This window comes from Loxodonta africana, chromosome 18, assembly GCF_030014295.1.
Source record: "Loxodonta africana isolate mLoxAfr1 chromosome 18, mLoxAfr1.hap2, whole genome shotgun sequence".
Classification (NCBI taxonomy): Eukaryota; Metazoa; Chordata; class Mammalia; order Proboscidea; family Elephantidae; genus Loxodonta; species Loxodonta africana.
The window spans coordinates 66,374,655-66,397,720 of record NC_087359.1 but is presented as its reverse complement, the minus strand read 5'-3'; the positions used below and the strand labels follow the sequence as shown (position 1 = coordinate 66,397,720).

The 23,066-nt window shown below is 48.5% G+C and overlaps 2 protein-coding genes across 10 annotated transcripts in view; one reads left to right on the top strand and one right to left on the bottom strand.

Annotated features, from left to right (window-relative positions):
- The window catches only part of ANKFY1 (ankyrin repeat and FYVE domain containing 1), a 96,560-nt gene extending 91,073 nt beyond the window's left edge, over window positions 1-5,487 (top strand). For all 4 annotated transcript variants that reach the window (XM_064271598.1, XM_064271597.1, XM_064271596.1 and 1 more), the window contains 2 exons: window positions 740-830; window positions 1,480-5,487. In XM_064271598.1, coding sequence (XP_064127668.1) covers window positions 740-830; window positions 1,480-1,612 — 224 coding nt within the window. In that variant the 3' untranslated portion in view covers window positions 1,613-5,487. The remainder of the gene's footprint in view (window positions 1-739; window positions 831-1,479) is intronic.
- On the bottom strand, window positions 3,030-23,033 carry LOC100674836 (neuferricin). Of its 6 annotated transcripts, none has more exons than XM_064271601.1 (5): window positions 22,383-22,651; window positions 16,936-17,076; window positions 12,880-13,066; window positions 10,587-10,639; window positions 3,030-6,641 (listed from the first exon to the last, which is right to left on the bottom strand). In XM_064271601.1, exons 1-5 carry the CDS (start codon window positions 22,630-22,632, stop codon window positions 6,589-6,591), a joined length of 684 nt encoding a protein of 227 aa, XP_064127671.1. In that variant the 5' UTR covers window positions 22,633-22,651; the 3' UTR covers window positions 3,030-6,588. The 6 variants fall into 6 exon arrangements, with proteins under 6 accessions (XP_064127671.1, XP_064127670.1, XP_064127672.1 ...); XM_064271602.1 differs by having other exon boundaries at window positions 6,532-7,297; XM_064271600.1 differs by lacking the exon at window positions 10,587-10,639.
- Between the last annotated feature and the right edge of the window lie 33 nt (window positions 23,034-23,066).

Below are 23,066 nucleotides of genomic sequence, written 5' to 3'. Positions count from 1 at the left end.
TTATATCTAAGCCAGGAAACCCTGGTGGTGTAGTGGTTAAGTGCTACGGCCGTTAACCAAAGGGTCAGCAGTTTGAATCCACCAGGCGCTCCTTGGAAACTCTATGGGGCAGTTCTGTTCTGTCCTATAGGGTTGCTATGAGTCGGAATCAATTTGTCGGCACTGGGTTTGGTTTTTTGGTTTATATCTAAGCCAAACCTGAATGTCCCAAAGCTCCTCAAACCTGAACTACTCGTGTGCTCTGGTTCTTAAGTCTCTTCTTGGCTGATGGTCCCACCAGAGGCTCAGTCATGCCCCAAAACCTGGGACTCACCTTCGTCTCCTTCCTGCTCCCTGCCTGCCTCTCACATCCCCTACTTGTCACAGATTCTGCCTCCTCAGTTTGTCTCATCTTGGTCCCCCCTCCCTGTTCCCCTTACCATTCGTCCCAGTTTTTCTACCCTCTGCTTTCTCCTACCCTTCCCTACAGCCCAGCGTTCCTGGCTGTGTGCATTTTCCCCCCAGACACTACCTTAACAGCATTTCCTTACCCCCGCCACCCCCCGTCTGCCTGGCAAATGCCGATTCTCCACCTTCTCCTCTGAGGTTTTCCCTGACCCAGTTCCAGTATATTCCTCCCTCATCAGTGTGTGGTGCATTGCTTTACTTATTGGTGTGCTTCCCTTGCTGCTTATAAGTTCTGAGTCTGGCCTGGCATAATCACTGCTTGACTTAACCAGTCTCCTCCTGCCTATTACAGACATGCTGTCCAAGGAGCCTCCGTGGTGTGATGGCTCCAACTGCTACGAGTGCACTGCCAAGTTTGGAGTCACAACTCGCAAACATCACTGGTAAGAGCCCACCATCACTTGCCAGAGGAGCGAGGGGACCTCTGCTGATGTCATTGCTTTCACCCCTTCTGGTGTCGAGCCGTGGACTCCCCAGGGCTCACTGAACAGTGGGGAGAGGTGGCCCTCCCTCTCCTGGGCCAGACTTGACCAGATGGAGTGATGAGATGCACGTGCTGAGAGGCAGTAACGTAGATGAGGGCTGGGAGAGTGCAGACTAGTGGCTTCCTAAAGGCTGAGGGCTGGTTCACAGGTCCCAGGCAGCTCCTTAGGCCCGTGGCATCTTCTGCAGGCCTCTCGCTGCAGCAAAGCTGAGGTGAGTTACTGCCCGCCCAGTGTGCTGCCGAGCGTGAGTACGGGCTGGTCTACTGAGAACCGAGGAGCTGTTCCCATGAAAGTGAGACAGTTCTCATCATCTCTAAAAAAGAGCCTTCTTCAGTCACTTTAATTATCAGCTAGAATTTTGTTTCCATGAACTAAAAATTGTACATGAATTGGTTTAAGTTGGCTGGCAGGGGCAGAGCTGACCACAGGGTCCTGGCCCCAGGCTTGCCTTGTCTGTGGAGGACGTGTGTTGCGGACGTCCTCACCACACCGGGAAGCAGTCTGATCTTCAGTACCCCTCTCATACTTCCTCTCTTTGTCTTCACAGTCGTCACTGTGGACGTCTTCTTTGCCATAAATGCTCGACCAAGGAGATTCCTATTATAAAGTTTGATCTGAACAAGCCTGTGCGAGTTTGCAACATTTGCTTTGATGTACTGACTCTGGGTGGGGTCTCATAGTGAGCTTCCGGGAGGATCCAGGCCACGTCCCCGGTCGTCTCCCCAGCAGCTGCTCTGCTCACCAGCCTGCCCCAACCCAGAGCAGGAGCTGGGGGCCGTCTTCCTGAGGCAACAGACTGGAACAATTAAGGACCATGGTGTGATAGATCCCATTTCAAATAGTTCTGTATGACTGTCAGTGTGTCAGACTGTGATGGATTTCACTAGATATCTCACTAACTGGACCAGACCACTTAGCCTGTGTGGTAAGTGTGATAGGCATTAGACCTCATTCTGCTAGCAACATGTCAGGACACCTCTAAGACCATTTCCCCTGCCGTAGCTCAGTGTCCCGTCTCCGAGGAGCCACAAAGTCTTCCTGGCTGGGTGGAGTTGCTAGGCAGAGCCTTCCAGAGCAGGAAGCCTGCATTTGGCTGTGCACTGAGCACTGCTTTACTCCAGGGTGAGTGGCTGTGGACTTTTCTGCACAGTGTTTTCCTAAAGATTAGAGGATCCTCTTCCCCTGAATTTTTTGTTTTTTGAAAAGCTAAGCTGTATTTTTAGTGAGCAATCCCTTTAAAAAAGGTGAAATCTTTCTAAACAGGGTTCAAAGATAAGAGCTGAAAAATTGTGGCCTTAACAACTGAAAGCTTTACCAGTGTTCATGCTCCCGAGGTGGCGGGAGCACAGTGCAGCAGCGGGACGCCTCTCGTGTCCTGGGGTGGACTCCTCAGTCACTGCCACTAGGGTGGAGGAGGAATTGCACTTTTACTGTGCTGCACTTTTTATACAGCTGCCTTGTTGGTGATTCCAATTGAAAACCCATGTTCAGAAACACCCTCACACGTCCGTGCGTCAGTGATTCTAGTGGTCAGCTTTGACTGGATCTCAGCTCACACCGCGTCTTAAAAGAAAAGCTCCTGCAGCGTGTTATCTGGAGCAAGGGATTCACACAGGCCAAGTCATAAGATGGGGCTTCAGCAGGGCTTCAGCCCAAGGGCATCTCCAGCCTTGGGCTGGCAGGTCCTGTCTTCTTAACAATGAATGCTTCTTGCTGGAACCTTCCCTAGTTGAGCTGTGAGTGCTGTTAGTCCCAGCTCTGTGTAGTCTGCCCTGCCCCGTAGGAGCCAACAGCTGAAGGCAGGCCCTGGCCAAGAGTGTGCCGACGCTGTTTTGGAAGGCTCTGGCTTGTATGCTCGGTGAGGCTCCTGAGCTTGTTGGGCCTTAGTCGCTGCTAGTACATTTATTAACCCTGAGGTGTTAAACTTCCTTTCTGTTGAAGGTTTGGCCAGTTTTTAGAAAATGTACATTTGAAGAGAAACTTCTACCACCGCTTTTAAAAAAAAAAACTCAGATGAACAATATGTGTTGTACAGTTACACTCATAGATTATGTAAGAGTCTCAATCATAGATTTTTTTCAGACATTTAATAACCACTACTTTTTTTTTTTGGCATTAATGAAGTATGGATGTACTTGTAAAAGGGACTAAATATTTTTTTGCAACAGCCTGTTACTTTTGTTTCTTTTTTGAATAGCAGTATGCCCTCTATGTTGCTATAGATTTATACATTCTATGCCTAAAATGTGTGTGTAAAATGAGCTGAATCAGACTGCTACTTTTTTTCCCCAGTATTTCTGTGATAAGATACATATGCTTTCTGTGTTAACATGAGCTTGTGCACAATGTTTAAAAGAAAAATATTAATTAGAAGTGTTTCCCTCGCCCCCCAAATCTGGGACATATTTCATATAAATTTTTACAAAAGAACCGAACTAGCAAAGGCAAACATTTGACCGTGTAAGGCACGTGGTCAGTTTCCATTTTCTGTTGCCTGAGAAGGGCCATGAGAAGTAGGGCTTAATTAAGTGGCTTGATTCTTTAATTGGCAAGATAATTACGTTTCAGATATAAACAGAAGTGGTCGATAGATTGGTACCTGTTCTGTTAATGTTCACGGGAGGACGGAAATCCAATCAGGGACAAGGCTGATTGTCCTGCCCGTGTGCTACCACACCAGTCTCAGTCACAGTCTTGCCTATAATTGCACTTAAAATCTTAAGATCATGTTTAAAGTACCTTGAGTCAAGCTTATTCAGATGCAAGGACAGCTATGGTACTGAACAGCCCCGTACTGGGGGAACGTTTTGTGAGTTCTGCATTGGCTTCCGGGTGCATCCTTGCAGACAGAGACAAGGCATCGCTCCACCTTCTTAGGAAATCTCCTTGACCATGCTGATGCTCCCTGAGTGGTGGCCTGGCTGAGACTAGACATGCTCTGTGCTCTCCAGGCTGTCAGCTCTTGACTGCAAAACTGCCTACCTGTTCTTGTTCAATTTCTATCAGTAGCTTAAATACTGGTAGCAAAAACTTAATTTTATTCATTCTTAAAGTTGCCAATTGTGAATGGGTAGAGCAGGAAGAATAAACTTGACCGAGACATTTGCTGCATCCTTCAACACTGTTCTGCTTAATTAGCTTGTTAACTGTCTCTTGCTCACCACTAGGTTAGACAGTGTAGTCTTAAGTCATTTTTTTAAAAACAAAGGTACAAACCATGTGCTATATACAAATCGAATGGCATAAACCAACTTGCTAGGATCCTCTAACACAGGAATTTCCCACAAACTGAAGTGCCTACACTTAGGACCTATTACTTCTCAGTTATCTTTTTAGTGGTGTCTCACTGAATGATGTATTACAACTGTGTTTCATTTGGAGTTTTCTGCCTATGCTCTGTCAACCCCAATTACCAACTTAGTTGAGGCTGGATTAGATTGCTTGGTTCACTTGCCGTATTCTCTCCAGGAGTGGGATCCACGTGACTTTTAGTCCTCTACCTCAGAGCCCTGAGTCATCAATGACCACCCCGTTCAGCTTCCTCAGTCTCCTCCCTGGATGGGGTCCCTGCATGGAGCTCAGTGTGCATGTGGCTTCACCACTTTTCCCGACTCATGTTGCATACCTGTTGTATTGAACGTTATCGTGTTAGTCTTGTCCATAGGCGTGGAGTGGAGGGAAAGTCTTGGGGAGGGGGTAGAGCCTTGATCTTCATCTAGGTTTCTTTTATCTGGAGAAAAAGAACACTTTTAAACTATGTAATGCTTAGACCTGAAAGGCAAACTGCCTACCAAGGTAAGGTTATAGCTTCCATGACAGATCTACTTGGAACTCACAGGTCAAGGGAGCTCCCGAAACACAAGCTTTCTTCTAGGGTCTGGGGTTGCTTCCCTCAGGACAAGCCCCAGAACTGGCACAGTGCTGGCAAGCCCAGTCCCTCTCAGCCTGAAGCACCAAAGCTCCCCGCCCCCAGCCCAGGAGAGAGGAAGCAGAGGGGATACAGCTCTCCAAAGGGATCTGAAAGCCACGTTCTCACTTCGCGGAAGGAACTTAGTGAATAGGTGATTGTTTGACAAGATATTAACTAAGCGGTCTTACCTTACTAAATTCCCAGACGTTATCATAGATGCCTTAAAGACTTTCGTTGGAAGATCATTGCCTGTACAGTTCCTTTTTTGTATGGCATAAATGATATATTAACCTGTTAAAACTGACAACATGGTTTTCTGTAGCCAGGGAGTCTTGAATTGGCAGACTGCTGTGGCTCAGTGACTTACTGTGTTGGCTCATGTGTGGAGCTGGCTGTGACCGCGACATACCTGATGGGGCATGCTGTGATACCAGTGGGGAGGCAGGAGCTGGGCAGAACCTGCAGGCACACGTTCGGCTTCCAAACCGCTGAGCTAGTGCTCAGTGTGGGATGGCAGCTTCACAGAGGACCATGGCGCTTTTCAGCATTGTTTCTTTGGAGTCCATGTAATGGAATGTATTTTTCAAATATTGGTATTTGCATTTTCTGTAACAAATCCTTATAATAAAATGAGCTGAAATCGTGCATTTACAGTGGCAGCTTTAATGAGACATTTGTAGTTACTTCTAATGCAGAAGTATCAATAAGCAAACAAAGCAAAGAGAAAGACTCCTGACGTAACAAATGTCTTTAACACTCTAACAAAGGCAGAATTCCAACATATTTCTGAAACACACCGTTGACAGCAGTCAAAAAGTCGCTATTGTAGGCATACTGAGCAGCTACCTGGATTGATGGTGCTCCTGGCCCAGACAGCTCCCGGTGACCTGTGTGATCACTGATGCTCTCCAAGTGACGCTGGATGTCCCCTCAGATGCCATTAGGAACAACTCAAGAGGGTCTACCCTTGGTGAGCTCTCCGATGGTCCAGGTTTGAAGGCACAGTGGGCTTCAGAGACTGCTACTGTAGTCTTAGGGGCTTGCAAAGGAAAATCTCATGGTCCATAAAGCCCCTGTACAGATCAGACTAATCTTGTGGCTCACTTGGCATTCATGTTCTGGATCTAACAAACACAGTCCCTTTCTTTACCTGTCTTCCCTGTTGCTTACCCGTTGTTCACACCAGCTTTTAGGCTATCTCATCGTCCTGTGGCTTTTCTCCACAGTTGACAGACACTGGTAAGTGCGTCCACATAGCCATCCTTTGAGGCAAACAGTGCTTAGCACCCTGTTGCTGGCCGTAATGTGCCATGTAAATAGGAGCCACGCCCAGTGAGGGGACAGCATGGGGTTTTAGTTCTGATTTGTCATTGAAGAGCTGACAGTATTGGGCAAGTTTCATAATTCTTGTGACTTACTTTCCGTATCTAGAAAAGGTAAGTGACCATGGTCCTTCCCATCTCACAAGGTTGCCTTGAGGAAGGTGATCAATAATATGTCTTTCCTCTGATCCAAGGGCGCAAATTCTGGTACACAGCCCAGGGTCCCCTCTAGGGAGGGCTGACAATCGGAAATGCCCGAGGGTGGGAGCTCTGCCTGGGTAGTCCTCTGCGAGGCACTCAGATTTCTGAGCAGACACAGCCCCAGCCTGTTCATGGGGCCTAGCTTTTCAGTTACAGCTCGTTCCAGGGCAAGGCAAGCAAGGAGTCGGGGTGACGGTCTGATCTGGCTCCCTCGGTTTTGCCGTCATACAGTGATTGAGCTTTGACCAAAAATTCCCAGATTCTTCACTCTTAGTTCTGTTCATAGAAATATGAAATATTGGAACTAAAAGGCAGATGTTAAGATTTTCATCAAGATGTTGAAGGACACCAGGCCTACCACATAGCTGCCCCACCTTTGCTTTAACACTGCTTGTTTGTGTGGCTGAGGGGAGATCTGGATAAAAACCTTGGCCTTGTCACATGATGGCCATTGTAGCTATTAGGAGGGAGTAGTATTTATGTCCTCCCGCCGCCACGGGCCATACAATGGAACCTCTCAAGGCTGGCATAGAGGCTGAATGAGAACACGATACTCCCTGCACAGGGCCTGGTGCAGCAGAGTTGCCCAACATGTACTTGTTTTCTTGTCCACAGTCCCCTGCCAGCAAGTAACTACATGCTCAAAAGGGGCTGAATTCAGGGAGGGACTGCGTTCTTACTCCTTCACAGTTTTGTCCAGGGCCGTGTCTTCTGGAGAAAGGTATTTCCTCAGTGACAACCAGCTTCTTGGGGCTGACCTACTACCCTGACATGAGGGAGGCTCTTTACTATAAAGTGGCTAGAACCAAAAAGGAAGTGAATTCTCAGTGAACAAGGAACTGTGCAGGTTCCTGAGACTGGCTGAGCTTTTTCTGGAGCCTAGCTGTAGGGGTGTTGCTTCAGTCAGAGTTCAGGTACCTTCCAGGTTCCTCCTAGAATGGAATGGCTGGGATGACTATCTTGTTTTGCAACCCTCCCCCCAACCCCAAGTTTGTTTTTGGAAGGGTCTGAACATCTCTGGCCCTGACCCTCCACTATCCCTGTATCCTTACCCCAAGAGTGGACTCTAGATGCTCTAGCCAGGGGTCTACTCTACCATACTGTAAACTTGAGGTCGGCAGCCTCCTGCCTCCCACCCTCAACACAATGCCCATCACAGAGTAGGTACTTGGTAGGTATTTGCTGAGTTACTAAAGGAGGAACCAGAGCAGGGAGTGACTAGTTCCCAGTTAGCCTGGAGTTGAGGGCTGTTTCCAGGTGACAGAGAAGCCTCGTGTACTGAGTTCAAGGGCTGCCTGGAACTCAGAACAAGGTCCTAATTTCAGCTCTCCTTTCTGTTCACCCCTGTTCCAGGGAGGGCAGAGACATTCAGAAATAGGAGTAAAACAGCACTAAGTCAGGAGTTAGAACCTTGAGTTCTAGACTCAGCTCCATTGCTTTGTGACCTTGGGCAGGTCACTTAAGTCCTTTGAGCCTCCGTAGCTGCACCTCTAAAATAAGAACTAACTGCACACTGACCACACGGTTGGCACTATGGATGCTGGGGGTACAAAGCTGAGTGCCCTGGGAACCTGCAGTCCAGTGAGAGGTCGAAGAGGAAATGAACGTTACAGTATACTGAGATACGTGTCATTTTAGGAGTTGGCACAAGATGCGACGGGAACTGAGGCCCAGCTGCTGGGCCACTGGTTAATGAAGGCTCCCAAGAGGTGCTGACTGAGCCAAGTTTTGAAGAAATAAGAGGTGGACAAATTGAGTGGAGGAAGAGGTATCATTCCAGGCAGAAGGAATGCAGGGATGATGCAGTGAGATGGCAGCTGGAGGGAGGGTGGGTGTGGGAGCCGGTGGGAGACACAGAGGCTAAGGAGGATGGACTGTAGAAGCGCTGTATGTGCCAAGCTGCTGAGGTTAACCCTTGATCTTTACAGACATGGAGAGCCACTGAGCCAGGGAATGCCACGAGCACTAAGATGACGATTCTGGCAGCAGTGTGTAGGATGGCTGGAGGCGGTGAAATGGGAGGCAGGTTGTATGGTTATATTCCTGCAGTAACTGGGTGAGAAACGGAGGCCTAAACCAGAGGAGCAGCACAAGGAGTAGTGAAGAGAGGATGGGCAGGAGAGAGTTCAGGAGGCAGAATTGCCAGGCTTGGACACTGGTTGCGGGGAAGGGGAGAGGAGAGGAAGGAGCTGCTATAATTCTTACTTGGTGTGACTGGGTGTGGATGGGGGTGCCAGTGCTAGAAGAATCATGGGAAAGGAAGGTGAAGATGGAATGCCAGAAACGAGGAGTTTGAGGGGCACTGCCTAGACAGGAGATACAGGTTTGGCAATCTTAAGCTGTGGCTGGAGCAAGAGAAGAGCAATGAGCAGCAGATCACAGAGGAGGGGCAGCTTTCACGGAGACTGAGAAGGAACGGCCAGAGGCAGAAAAGGGAAATAGAAAGAAGCGAAGAGCTGATTTCATGTGGGAACCTCATGGGTAACCGTGTCCAACGTGACAACGGTCCATGTAGGTAAGAATTGAACGTGAACACGCCAATATAGAATTTATCCTGCTTTTGGGCACAGAGAAGGGCAGAAACCAGGCAGCTATGTTGCATAGCAAATGGGGGTGAAAAACAAAGACTGAGTATAAGCAGCTTTTTCAAGGCACTTGGCTGTGACAGGAAGTAGATATGGTAGCTACGTCAGAACTGGTGTTGATGGAGTATTTTGTTTACGATGTGAAGAAAGTGGGCCCATTTACTGCATACTTAGGAGGAAGAGCCAGGAGGCTGGGAGAGGTTAAAGGGACAAGGAGGGGCAGATGAGGGAGATCTGGGGTGGCAAAAGGAGCCAAGAGCAGCCCAGGTGTGGGAACTCACTGTGTCCAGTAAGGGCAGTCAGCCGTGAGTCTGCCAGGGAAGGGGAGACAGCCTCCATATAAAGGAGAGGGAAATAGAGAAAGGAAGAATAGAGGAGGTTTAGAAACATAGTTGAGCGGACTGGGAAAAGGAGTTGAGGCAAAGCCTCAGGAGAGACCACGAGCCTGAGATAGCACCACTCTTCGTTTCCTTAAATGTAAGGTAAACACACCTTACTCCCATCTATGAAGTAAAAGGTATGAAATTTGTCAAATGTAGTAGACTACAGATGACCTTGGACATACAACCCACTGGACGGCTTGCAAGCCAGGCTACCATTAAGTCGGGGCTGCGTGGATTAACATTTACGTCCTTGCCCAAACCCTGATGTTATGCTACTGTGTCAGGGGCTGTGAAACTACCTTTGGCTCAAAATGCAGACTTTTCCCTTAGAAAACACACCACACCTGATTTGAAGTGTTTCAAAGCCAGACAGTATCCTCGCTTTAAATTGTTGCTTTGTTCGGAAGCGCCTGGATTTGCCGCATCCATATAAGCAAAAGGTTTCCCGTTTCCAGAACTGCCTATCACTATCCACCACTCATCGTATTGGCCCAGCTCTAAACAACAAGCTTGCCGTAGGGTGAAGTCAGGGCTCCCAAGTTCAGCCAGGGGGGAACCTGGGACAGACACTGTCTAATCTGTATGGCTGTCTGAAATATGTCTGCTCAGACTCGTCAGGGAATTATGAAGTCTCTTTTTGCTAGTGCCCCAGATGCCCTGACAGGGTTGGGAAAGGCTGAGGTGCAGGCAGGACCCAGGACTGCTGGCAACTGATCCACGCAACCTGGGGGCCCACGGAAATGGGGCTGTTGGAACCGAGAGCCCTTTTGCTTGTTTGTCAAGTTAGTTTTGAGTTGGTCGTATTTGTGCACATTGATATCTGAGGAGTCTGAAGGAAGATGGTACAAGTATCCAGGGAAATAGTGGCAGAAACCGGCTGACCAGTACTAGACTAGGCAAGTCACTGAGCTCTGGCCTCAGTCACCAGAAGGGTGAGGGGGACATGAGTCACAGTTGCAGAGTGTGGGCCAGAGTCCTTCCAGGCCCCCTTGTCTCATGTCAGGAGCCATCCTAGGGAACGTGGGGGTTAAGAGCCTATTAGGGTTCTGGGTAGGGTTCAAGTGTATTATCAACATATATGGCAACCACTTAGGGTGGGAAGGAGCATGAGGTGGCCAGGGATGGGCAGCCTGTGTATTCCCTCAAGTTGGGGTGATCCAAGTCCCCGTGATTTCTGTGCAAAGGGTTGTCCGGCAGCTGGTCACTAGGGGGGCCAGTTGTTCTCACACACACACACTGGGGCTCCTTGGCACCTGGCTTAAACAGCTTCCTGGGGACGCCAATCCAGTCTCTGCTCACACCTCCACTAAGGATAGAAGGAAAGAGGATTTCTTAACAGCATGCACTCACGAGTCTCTGAGAAGGGGAGAGGAGGAAGCACCGAGCCAGGCCTCAGGAAAAGCAGCAGCCATTCTACTTCCTGTCTTGGGGCTTTCTCTGGGCAGTGGTCTGCAGCGCTCAACCTGGGCTTCCGTGCTTTCTCCTAACTCCTCTAGCACCCCCTGCACGCACCACTGCCACCTTCTCCCCCAGCCCCTGCCCCGCCCCTTCCCAGTAGGCAGCACCACGTCCTGCACTGGTGTTAACAGCTGCCATAGCGTTTCCCTCACTGCCCTATGAGCTTCTCAAAAGCTGCGCCTAAGTCAGAGTCTTTCTCCTTTCCCCACTACATCCCTGCCCAGGTTCAGTCTTGATCTTAGGGTCTGGGGCCCATCTGGTCTTGGCCTGGGGTGTAGTTGCAGGCTGTCCTGCCCCGTGCAGAGATCCAGTCCTTGATGTTGCCAGGTTTCAGAGATGGAGGACTCAGCCGTGGCCCAAAATAGCCTGAGCAACCTCCTGGTCCTGACCTCATCTCGGGGTACTGAGTTCATCAGCCACGGTCTCACAGGCCTTGCAAAATGAAAATAAGACTCTTGGAATTGATGCTCCATGTAGTTTCCAGCTGGGGCCAGGACCACTCATGTCAGAGAAACTCTGTTACCTGGTTAGAAACCCTCCCACTTGGAGCTTACCCAGGAGGACGGCTGGTTCCTCCAGCCACACATCCCATCATCAGTATGCCTGACTCCACACCAGGCTACGAACTGAATGACACTTGCTCCCTACCTTCAGGGATTCTTTCTCCCAGGCTGATGGGAGACACACACAGGTAAGTGGAAAACAACAAACTGGCCCGAGGCACTGGCATAGGGATAGGGCCATTCAGCTCACTGGGGTGGGTTTGGAAGAGTTTTCTGGGGACGGCAGAGTACACACCACTCAGAAACAGGAGGGGTCAATCGGACAGAGATGAGGGCTGAGGGGAAGGAGAGGGAGGCAGGATACCCAAGGAAGGGAACAGAGGCAAGCACCTAAATGCACACAGGCCTCTGGTACCACCTACAGAAAGCAGTGCTAAGGCCACCTGTATTTCTGTCCTAGCAAGGCCTGCCTTGGTCCTAACGCCTACCTCTGTCTACCTCCACGTAGCCAAGCCAGTTCTCACAGCGCCCCCGCCCCAACTTTTCTTGGGCCATGCTGGCCCTGGAGAAGCTATTGCTCTTCAAAATTGGTGGGCCAGAAGAGATGAGGCTTTTCTTCTTGCTAGCTTCACTCCCTTCCCTGAATGAAAGCAGAGGAAACGTGTGACAGATACAGGAGCTAGGCCTAGATAAAGCTGGCAGCTTTGGCTGTTTGCTCTTGGCTGTTTGTCCAAACAATGAATCAGCCTCAAGGAGAATGATAAGGTATGGCCCATCCCTGCTGAAAGAGGCGGGTCTCCAGTTTAGCAATTTAGAGAAACGCCACTTCTCCTTAATTCAGCCTGAGCAGAGGTTTCCCTGCCCCTCCTCCGTGAGAGCTGGGCTCTTACTTCCAGGCCCTTGAAGCTGGGGATGTTTGTCTAGTTTCTGTCTTCCTTTATCCTGTTCCCAGAGCTAAAGGAGATCTGAGGGACTCAAGTTGCAGTTTGAGTCCAGGCTGGCCTGATGATTGAAGCAGGAAATTTTTTTTTTTTTTTCCAGCTTCCCAAACTAACCTGGAATAATCCCCGTGGCATCATTTCTAACCTGGCTCATCTCATCAATCTAGCCTGTATCCCTTGCAGTCAGGCTGGAGGTACTCAGAATTGGCAGTTTTCAGACCACCTCGGGGCATCGCTGCAAGCACCCCTCTTCCCCCGAGCCTGTCTCCTGTCAGCAGGAATGATTTGTGCTGACAAGGAGGAGGCCGAGGCCCTGGGAGAAGCAGTACTTCTACCTTCTTGTTCCCAGGCCAGGGTTTCTTCAGCAGTCTTTGGGGAATAAAAAAATAAACAAGATGCCAGGTCTCAACCGTAACATTCTCAGTTAGGTGTCTGAAGTGACGGCCCACCGTCAGTCATTTTTAAAATTCCCCAGAAGATTCTAGTACGCTGCCACAGCTGAGAATCACTACACCAGAGCGTGCGCATTGTGAGAGCGCTTCTCTGGGTCACCAGCTTGTGGCTTCACTGGACAGTGCACACAGGATGACCAGGAGTCAGATTTGGGAGAGAGAAGGAGAGACACAGAAGGGAAGCCCATGTACCTCTTTTGGGAACACCAGAATCGGCTGCCCCTGGTTGAGCTCCACTCAGCGTTGCACGGCGGAAACTTCTGCTTCTCCTTTATTTCCTGTTTACTTGCCTCCAAGCCTTTGATGATCATGGCTTCTACCAGGGTCAGTGCTGGGGTCGGGAGCCCATCCTCTCCGTAGAACCTTCCGATCACCTTTCCTGTGGTAACAGGAACGCTGATGTCAGAGTAACAGTGGGAGTGAGGCATGAACAGATGCTTAGCTTCTTAAGGAGTTGTAGGGAAGCTCAAGTTCCCAGGGTTTCTGCTTCCGCCTTAGGCTCTACAGTAGTCTGCTGGGTGCTTATTTATTAAGACCTCACATTGAAGGGACTTCCGGTGCCTTCTGTTCCAACCTCTCTCAGCATCTAACGAGATCCCAGATAGGAGCATCCCTGTTCTAGAGTCCTCTAGCATGGAAATTACAGAAGCCTTCTGACTTCCCGACACTGGTTCCCTGAGGGAGGAACCATGAGCGATTCATTTCTCAATCCTCCATGGTGCTTGGGGCACACAGTAGGTATTTAATAAATGCTTGATGAATTAATGGCTTATTGGCTAACATTTTTCTGGCTCAATTCCTGCCAACATTGAATTGCTTTGTCTCATATAACTATAAATAAGCCAATTACTGAGCATTTGCCAGGCACTATGCTACCACTTCACTAAAATTTTTTTAAATCTTCATGACAATGCTATGACAGAGAAACCAGTGTTCCCATGTTCACAGCAATGAGACCGGGAGACCGGAAACTCGTGGCCATTCACGAAGCCTGTAAGTGGTGGGATCCAAGCCCATGCTCTCGCCTCCATCACTCCCCTTCAGCTCAAACCTTCCGTGGACGTGAGTGAGTGGAAACTGACTTTAATTTACACTTGCTTCCCTGCCCCCAGCCCCCCTAAATCCGTGTCAGAATTTTCAAAGGTCTAAGCTATGGCAGGGAAACCCTGGTGGCGTAGTGGTTAAGTGTGACGGCTGCTAACCAGAAGGTTGGCAGTTCGAATTCACCCGGCGCTCCTTGGAAACTCTATGGGGCAGTTCTACTGTCCTATAGGGTTGCTATGAGTCAGAATTGACTCGATGGCATTGGGTTGGGTTATGCTATGGCAGTAGCCAGCAAGTGGTCCACCAGAGCAAAAAAGGGATCAGTTCTGCTTTGCTGCAGGGACTTTTCATCTCCAAGTCCTGAGGTGCAACTCGCCTTCATAGGCAGCACCTGTCACAAGACAAGAGCAGCAGCTGAAAGCACTTCTGGGTGGTGCAACCAAGTCGGAGGCAGCTATGCATACCAGTACCCAGCTGTGTGGCTCCCTACCTCTACAGCCTCTAAGAACTGGCTCTAACTTAGATTCCAATGGCACTTAGGTTCAGCGTGTTCAGTCTCTCACGTCCAGCTCCCTATCCCGACTTTCCTGATTCTACTTATGTCACCCCTGGCCTCTTATCCAGATGAGGAGCCTTAGATCTAACTCCTCCTTTTTCATATTTAACCCATGAACAAATTAACAAATCTCGTCAGCCCTGCTTCTAAAACATCCTGATTCTGTCTGTTCCCTTCCATTTCCACTGTTATCACCTCAGCCAAACCATGGGCTTACCACAAGTCTCTCTACTTTAGCTCATGCCTTCCTACAGTTCCTTCTCCACAAATCAGCTAAAGTGATCTTTTTAAAACATGAATCATTTCAAGTCACCTCTATGCCTGCTTAAAACCCTCCAATGGCTTCTTAAAGCACTTGGATAAAATACAAACTTCATATCAAGGCCTCCAAGGCCTAAGTGATTGGACTTCTGTTTGCTTCTTCAACCTCTTCTCAAGCCACTGCCTCCATCACTTACTGCAGGCTCCAGCACACTGGCTTCTTTTCTAGCCACTGCCACGTTCGGCTGTTTCCCATCTCAGGCACTGCTGTTCCCTCTGCTTCAGATATTCCTTTCCCTGTATGGCTGGCTCCCTCTCACCATGCAGGTCTCAGCTTAACTATCATCTCCCCTACGAGTCCTCCCCTAACCATCTGCTCTGAAGGTGCCTCACCCCACCCCCGCAACACTCCTCACCTCAGTTTTATGTATAGCCCTCTCTGGTATCATCTGATCTTTTTACTTGTTGATGTCTCTCCTCACCAGTGAGGCCCCAGAACTCAAAACAGCTTTTGTACTGAGTATTCATTTTAAATACTTATTAAATGCATACATGAATGGACCAGAGCCCGAGTCACAGGCCTGCACAGGACATTCCATTACACCGAGGCTCTGTACTACATGGTAACAAGCCCGACTTGGCAGGTTTTAGACATAAGACCCCAAAAGAGAATAGCAGTAGTACAGGCAGCAGAGAAAAATTTCTAGAAGCTGTGTCCTGAGAATGGTGGTCACCACTGGATGGGTCTCCATGCCAATGCTGCACCCAGAACACAACAAAAGACAACGTGGTTTCTATCAAGGTCTGGCCATGTGGCTGCCAAGGTAGCTTCCTGGACATCTTCAATTAGTAACGAACCCTTATAATAAAACTTCATCCCCTGACATGTCCTGAGGGTTCTCCCCTTCTTACAGAATGAGCAAACAGATGGCAGGAACTATCTTCAACTCACCCCTGATCCCATGAGGGCCCAAACCATAACTTAGTCATAGTAAACATTCAAATACATCCTGACTGACCAAAATCCTTCTGAGGCATTTCCGACCATACGGCCCTACACCAAAACCACCCCTACACACCCCCCCCCGCATTAATACTATCCAATGAAAACTAGTTCACTCATCTCACCAAACGCAGCACGAACCATTCTAGTTTGCTCCCCAAATCGCACTATGATGTGTTTGGTCTGGCATCCTTTGCCCGCTCACAGAACTCCCTTCTTACTTCTTTGTGCTGGGCTTTCTGTTCCTTATTAATCCAGTAATGTCTCAACCTTGGTTTGGCAGCCTCATGGGGAATAGGGGGAACCAAGCCCTCTGAAGGGCAGATAGACAGCTCAAAGTCAGTTCCTTCGATGGCGGACATGATTGTGGCATGAGGACTGATCTGGGGGAGGCTGAGTGAAAACAAAGGAGGGTGTGCTGCAGGTTGGGGTGACAAGGGCCAGCAATGGAGTGGGGCTTTGTAAACAGAAAGGCACAAACTTTAGATGGTAGAGAAAAAGTCTGGACCACTTGGATGTGGAAGCACAGGAGTTACTAAAAATGCCAAGGTCCTCAGAAAAGGCAACTCGAGACGTAATGGCAGAAACAGACATTCACAGGCGTTAGGAGAAGAGAAAGAACTCTTCAAGTTTGGGCCTGTTCCAATGGTGAAGTGACAATGATGTTCCACAGGAAGTTAGCTATGTCCGAGTGGGGCTCCAGTGAGAGGTCAGAGCTGCAGAGAGACGGAGAAAAGGGCCCAACCATCCCAGCTTTCCATGTCTGCAAAGCAACCTAGGGTTCTATGTCTTTAACATTTCTCTAGGACATTGTTAGGTGTCTTCCCATTTCGGGGGTGAGTTCCTTCATGTCTCACGAGTAAGTAGCAAGTACAGTGCCCCACACAGCTGGCTTTAACAAATGTTTGATTGGCATCATTGTCTTCCACCTGGGAGATAACTGATTGAGAATGGACACAGGTTAATTTTTGTCTCCCTCAAGACAAAAGAAATTTGTCAAAACTGCACACGAATTTAGGTCTCAGTGCTTCTTGGCTGTGTGGTGAAGCCAGTTGCCTGGTTCACAGTGAGACAGGAAAGCTGCCCTCCAGGAGCTGGTGGTTCAAATGGCGTGGGCAACCACTGGCTTTGGGGCAACAGAGGCCAGAGCGAATGTCCTGCTGATTCTCTCCCAAGAAGAAGAGTGAGGGAAGCAGGTGTCCCATCCACCTACCTCTGAGGCTCATTGCCACACTAACAACCAAAGTTTAAGGTGAAAAGTTCATGGCTATTTTTCAGATTTTAACCTTGAGCCCAATCCTCAAGGAAACTCAGCCCTTTAAAAAAAAAAAAAAAAGCGAGACAACCAAATGAAGTCTACGGAAATGACCTGTGGACTACCTACCAACGAATTTGTAATTCTTCTCATAGAATGAAAGCCAATTTTGAAGGGTCAGCATATCAGAAAATGACAAGTCAGATACATCATCGACCAGGCCTGCTTCAGAGTAGTCCCCAGTTACAAATGCTCTGGACGCATCTCGGCCTGTAGGAGAGAAGTTCCCAATGGATTAGGTTGTAAATCACCAACAAGGTACCAACTCAGGAATTTCATAAACATCTCCTGAAAACTCAAGATCTGCACCCTCAGGCAAAGCTAATCCCCCCACTCTCTGACAGATGCTCCTGGATCTTGAACACATCTCTTCAGCATGTCACGCTCCTCCCTTCTCTATCAGCAGCTTTTAACACAGCTGACCACTTCCCTTGGCTTCCATGACACCATACTCTTGGTTTTCCTCCTACCTCACTAGCTCCTCCTTTTCTACCAGCCTCGGGGGGTCAATTCTTGTCCACCTGCTCTGCTCTATCCACACCCTCTCACTTGACAATCTCATCTACTCCCATGGTTATACCACCACTACACCAAAGCCTGCCAAATCTATTTTTAGCTCAGACTTCTCTTGCATTCTAGACCTGAATGTCTGTCTACTCAACATCACTTAGATGTCTTACAGACATCACAAGTTTAAAACGTCCACACTGAACTAATGGTCACCACCACCCCCAGCCCCATTAAACCTGTATCTACTTCAGCTTTCTCTACGTCAGTAAATTTTATCCAGTTGCTCAATCTAAAAATGAGGTCCTTGATACCGCCTTCATCCCCACATCCAATCAATTCCCAAGTCCTATATTTTCTTGCTAAATAGTTCTTACATCAGTCTACCTGGCTCCATCTTTGCTCCCACTAGCCAAGCTGCCATCATCTCTCATGTGAACTGCTACAGCAGGCTCCTAATGGGCCTCCCTACCTTCATTCTTGCCCCACTCATCTATTCTCCATTCAACACTTAGACTATCTTTTTTTAAAATAATTTACTTTGTTGTTAATATACACAGCAAAAACACAGACCAATTCAGGTTTCTATACATACATTTCAGTGACACTGATTCCATTCTTCGAATTGTGCAACCATTCTCACCCTTAGAATGATATTTTAAACAAAAACTGATCACATCATTCTCCTGCTTAAAAATCTCAGTGGCTTCTCTTTGCCCTATGACAACGACCAAATTCCTTAACATGTCATTCAGCACCCTGCACCAACCTCCCGAAGCCACTTTCTTCACTGTTCACTCTGTTCTAGCCAGGCTTCACTTCTTCAGTTACTTCTACTGCCAAGTTCCTTCCCACTTCAAGATCCTAGCACTTGCTGTTTTCTCTGCCCCCACCTCTTCACCTGGCTATCTCCTACTCCTACTGGCCCTCCAGGTTCTTCAGGACAGCTTTCTCAGTGAAGCCCCTCTCCTAATCCCCCACTGTGCTTCCTCTCTCCCAGCCTTTCCCCCCCACTAGGTTAGAGCCAGTACTTTTTCCTTTTAACACTCCTCTCATTAATTGTTTGTGTGATAACTACTTAATGTCTGTCTTTTCTACTAGTCTGTAAATTTCATCAGGGCAGAGAACACACCAAACTCAATGTTGATTTCTCAGTGTCTGGTACAGTGCCTGATCTTTAATAAATGCCCAATAAACACTGACTGAGTGAAACACATACATGATAGTCAACTGATTTTCAACAAGGGTGCCAAGACAATTCAATAAAGGAAAGAATAGTCTTTTCAACAAACGGTGCTGGGATAAATGAACAGTCACATGCAAGGGAATGAAATTGGACCTGTATCTTACACCATACATAAAAATTAGCTTTAAAAAAAGTCAGTGACCTAAATGTATGAGCTAAAATTATAAAACTCACAGAAAAAAACTTAGGTATAAATCTTCATGACCTTGGATTAGGTAACGGTTTCTTAGACATGACACCAAAAATACGAAAAGCAGCCACAGGAAAAAAATAGGTAAATTGGACTTCATCAAAATTAGACACTTTGTGCTTCAAAGGACACGAGCAGGAACGTGAAAAAACAACTCATAGAATGGGAGAATATATTTGTAAATCATATATCTAATAATGGTCTAGTAAATAGAATATAGACAGAACTCTTACAACTAAACAATAAAAAGACAACCCAATTTAAAAATGGGCAAAGGATTTGGGTAGTACATCAAACATTACAAATAGCAGTAAGTACATGAAAAGATGTTCACATCATTGGTCAATAAACCAAAAAAAACCAAACCCACTGCTTTCAAGTTGATTCTGACTCACAGTGACTCACAGGGCAGAACAGAACTGTCCCATAGGGACAGTAATCTTTACAGTAATCTTTCTGTAAATCTTTACGGAAGCAGACTGCCGCATCTTTCTCCCACGGAGTGGACTAGTGGGTTCAAGCCACTGACCTTATAGTTAGCAGCCAAGCACTTTAACCACTTTGCCACCAGGGCTCCTCATTAGTCAATACAAAACCCGTTGCCACTGAGTCGTTTCTGACTCATAGCGACCCTACAGGACAGAGGAGAACTGTCCCATAGGGTTTCCAAGGAGTGGCTGGTGGATTCAAACTGCTGACCTTCTCGGTTAGCAGCCAGAGCTCTTAACTACGGCACCACCAGGACTGCCCCATTAGTCGACAGGGAGATGCAAATAATCAAAATCATGACGAGATACTACTTCAAACCCACTAGAAAAGCTATAATAAAAAGGCAATAACAAACAGTGACAAGGATGTGGAAAGCATGGAGCCCTAACATATTGCTGGTGGGAATGTAAATGGTGCAGCTGCTTTGAAAAACCGTTCGTCAGTTTCTCAAGAAGGTCAGCAGTTACATGACGCAGCAAACTCCACTCCTAGGTATACATCTGATAACTGAAAACATATGTTCACACCAAAACTTGTAAACAAACGTTCGTAGCATTATTCATAATCACCTCAACGTGGAAATAACCCAAATGTCCATCAAACAGAGGATAAACAAAATATGGAATTTTTTTTTGACCAGAAAAAGAGATGAAAAGGAATGCTTCAACGTGGATGAACCTCGAAAACATTATACTAAGTGAAAGAAGCCAGATCCAAAAGGCTGCACGTATGACTCGGTGTGTCTGAGATGGCCGGGACAGGCAGGTCCGTAGAGAAAGCAGACCAGTGACTGCTCAGGAATTGGGGGAAGGGAGAATAGGCGTTGACTACTAGGGGGCACAGGGTCTCTTCTTCGGGGGGATGCAGATGTTCTGGAGTGAGTGGTGGCGTTTGCACAGCTCTGACTAAAGACAAAATGAACTGTACGCTTTCGAAGGGTGGGTTTTCTGTTATGTGAATTACATCTACGTTAAATAATAGAAATATAGAACGAATAAATGAACACATCTGCTTCCCTGCCGGACTGTATGGGCAGTGTACAGCGTGTTACAGACATCTCTGATTCCCAGCCCCTGGCACAAGGCAGGCCATGTGGTGAACAGCTGCCCTCAGCCCATTCCAACTCACGGCGGCCCCGCTGTGTCAGAACAGCAGTATGCCCCACAGGGTTTTTAATGGTTGATTTTATTTTTCCTGGAAGTACATCACCACCAGTCCTTTTTCCTGCGGTGCCTCTGGGTGGCCTTGAACCTCAAACCTTCTGGTTAGCAGCCAAGTATTTTAATAGTTTATACCATCCAGGGATTCTGGCCACGTGGTCCAACCAAAAACCAAACCCGTTGCCGTCGAGTCAATTCCAACTCATAGTGACCCTATAGGACTGAGTAGAACTGCCCCACAGAGTTTCCAAGGAGCGCCTGGTGGCTTCTAACTGCTGACCTTTTGCCTTTTGGTTAGCAGCCGTAGCACTTAACCACTATGCCACCAGGGTTTCCTGGCCACATGGTAGTACTCGCTAGACACGGAATGAACTGCGGCACATAGGAACTCAGAGAGAAGAGGATGTTGCGAAATAAAATCACCCCAGAAATGAAAGGTTTTATACCCACATTTGCGCATACAGCCAGAATAGCTGAGTCAGCATGCAGCAGGATAGTGTGCCATAAAGCACCCTCAACTGGCAGGTAGAAAAACTCTTGATTCTAGTCTCAGCTATGCTTCTAACTCACTGTATTATTTGCCGTGGAGTTAATTCCGGCTCATGGCTATCCCATGTGATTGAAAACCACAAGGTTTTCAAGGCTGTGACCTTTCCAAAGCAGACTGCCAGCCCTGTCTTCCGAGGCACCTCTGGGTGAGTTCCAACTGCCAGGGACTCCTGTATAGCCCTGGCTAAGTCCCTTCCCCGGAAGGACTGTTTGAAGAGCTTAGCAAGACCAATTGGACTTAATTCCTTCTCTGGCAACGCTTCTATTTCTGAAGTTCTCCCCTGAGAGAGGAAAGTGACTTGTATTTAAGTGCCAAAGGCAGCTTCCAATTCCCTACAATGACCAGTGGAAAATGCGTATGTAATACCAGTCTAGTCACTGGCCCTAAGCTTGCTCTACATTTTTTCTTTTTTAAATCTGGAAGGTGGTCAGTGCCCCCTGCCTGCCAGGCTTGTCAGGCAACATCTCAAAGTAGTAGGCTGGTGGCCCTAGTCCAGGTACTGCCAGTACTTAGCCGTGAGGGCTTCAGGTGAATCACATCCTTCACTCCTCTCAGCTATAAATTCAAGGCTGCAGAATGACCTTCATTTGGCAAATGTTCTTCAGGCCTAACATGCACAGCTTTGTGCCAAGTATTGAGCGGGCTGCAGAGGTGACCAGACCCTGCACTAACTTCACAATCCTTTTTAAGGAAGGCAAGCAAGCGCATCTGTACTAGGGGCAAGAACGATTCAAATCAAATGTACCATTTTAGGGGAACTTGGGGCGGGGGAGCGGTGAGAGAGGGAGAGAAAGGTTATTTCGGATTGGGGCACACTGAAGAAACAATTGGAATTAGTTGGGGGAGCTCTGAGGGTAGGAGAAGGGTCTCATTCATTCCTGTGCCCTAAGAGCCCCAAATAAGTCTGCATAAAAGTAGTTATCTGGAGCCTTCTGACGGCGGAAGGATAGCTAGTAGAGGCCGCAGTGTTTCTCGAATGCAAGTCACGCTGGGCGATGGGAAATGATAGGTTAAAACCAAAGGAAGAGAAGAAGAAAAAAAACAAACCCAGTGCCGTCGAGTCGATTCCGACTCATAGCGACCCTACGACAGAGTAGAACTGCCCCCTAGTTTCCAAAGAGCGCCTGGTGGATTCGAACTGCTGACCCTTTAGCTGGCAGCCGCAGCACTTAACCACTACGCCACCAGGGTGAAAGATGGCCACAGTCCCGTCACTGCAAGACACCAGCCGGGCCGGACGCGCCGGTCTAATGAATGTGTGTGTGTGTGTGTCGGGGGGAAGCAGATGAATGCATGAATGAATGAATGAACGACGCGGAGGCAGCAACTGGCCGGCGCCGAAGAACGCGAAGGCGTGGACAGCCTCGTGGGTACCTGCGAAGCCGCTATAGTGGGCCCCAGGTTCGTAGTGCCTCCGGCCAGAAGACACATCGTAGACGCGGCCGAGCAACGCCAGATAGAGGCCCGGGTCCCCTGGGCCGCCGCGGTAGCGGGCCAGCTCCTCGGCTATGAAAAGGCGGAAGCCAGGGCGAGGACTCCACCAGCCCATCAACCATGCTGTCACCACCGCCGCCGCCACTACGGTCAAGCCCAGCAAGAGCTCGCGCCCGTAGATCCTCAGCATTTAGGCAGTAGCCCCCACTCCGCACTTACGAGGTTTCCGCCTCTCTAGCCACAACTAAGATGGTGGAGACGCCGGCCGTGACGTCACCGGCGCGACCCTCTCGCCCGTGTCCTCTTGACACCTAAGGGGCCAGCGGAAGACTGAAAGGAAGAAGTCTTTGGCGGGAAATTCATGCCCTGACTCCCACTCTTTCTCGCACTTTTTTAGCAAAGCTTGTGAAAGTGGAGGGATTCCGAGAACGTGGGACAGCGAAAGACCTTCTTGGCTTGCAGGTTGTCCGCCCCCAACAAAAATGGCGGCAAAGGAGGCCGCGGGAGGACGCTGACGTTACGACAGACACGCCCTCTTGGAAGTCAGGGTTCCACCCTTTGCTGCGGTTCTCCTCGCCTAGCTGTCGGCGGGCTAGTCCAGTCCGCTTGACGGCGCCTTTGCGA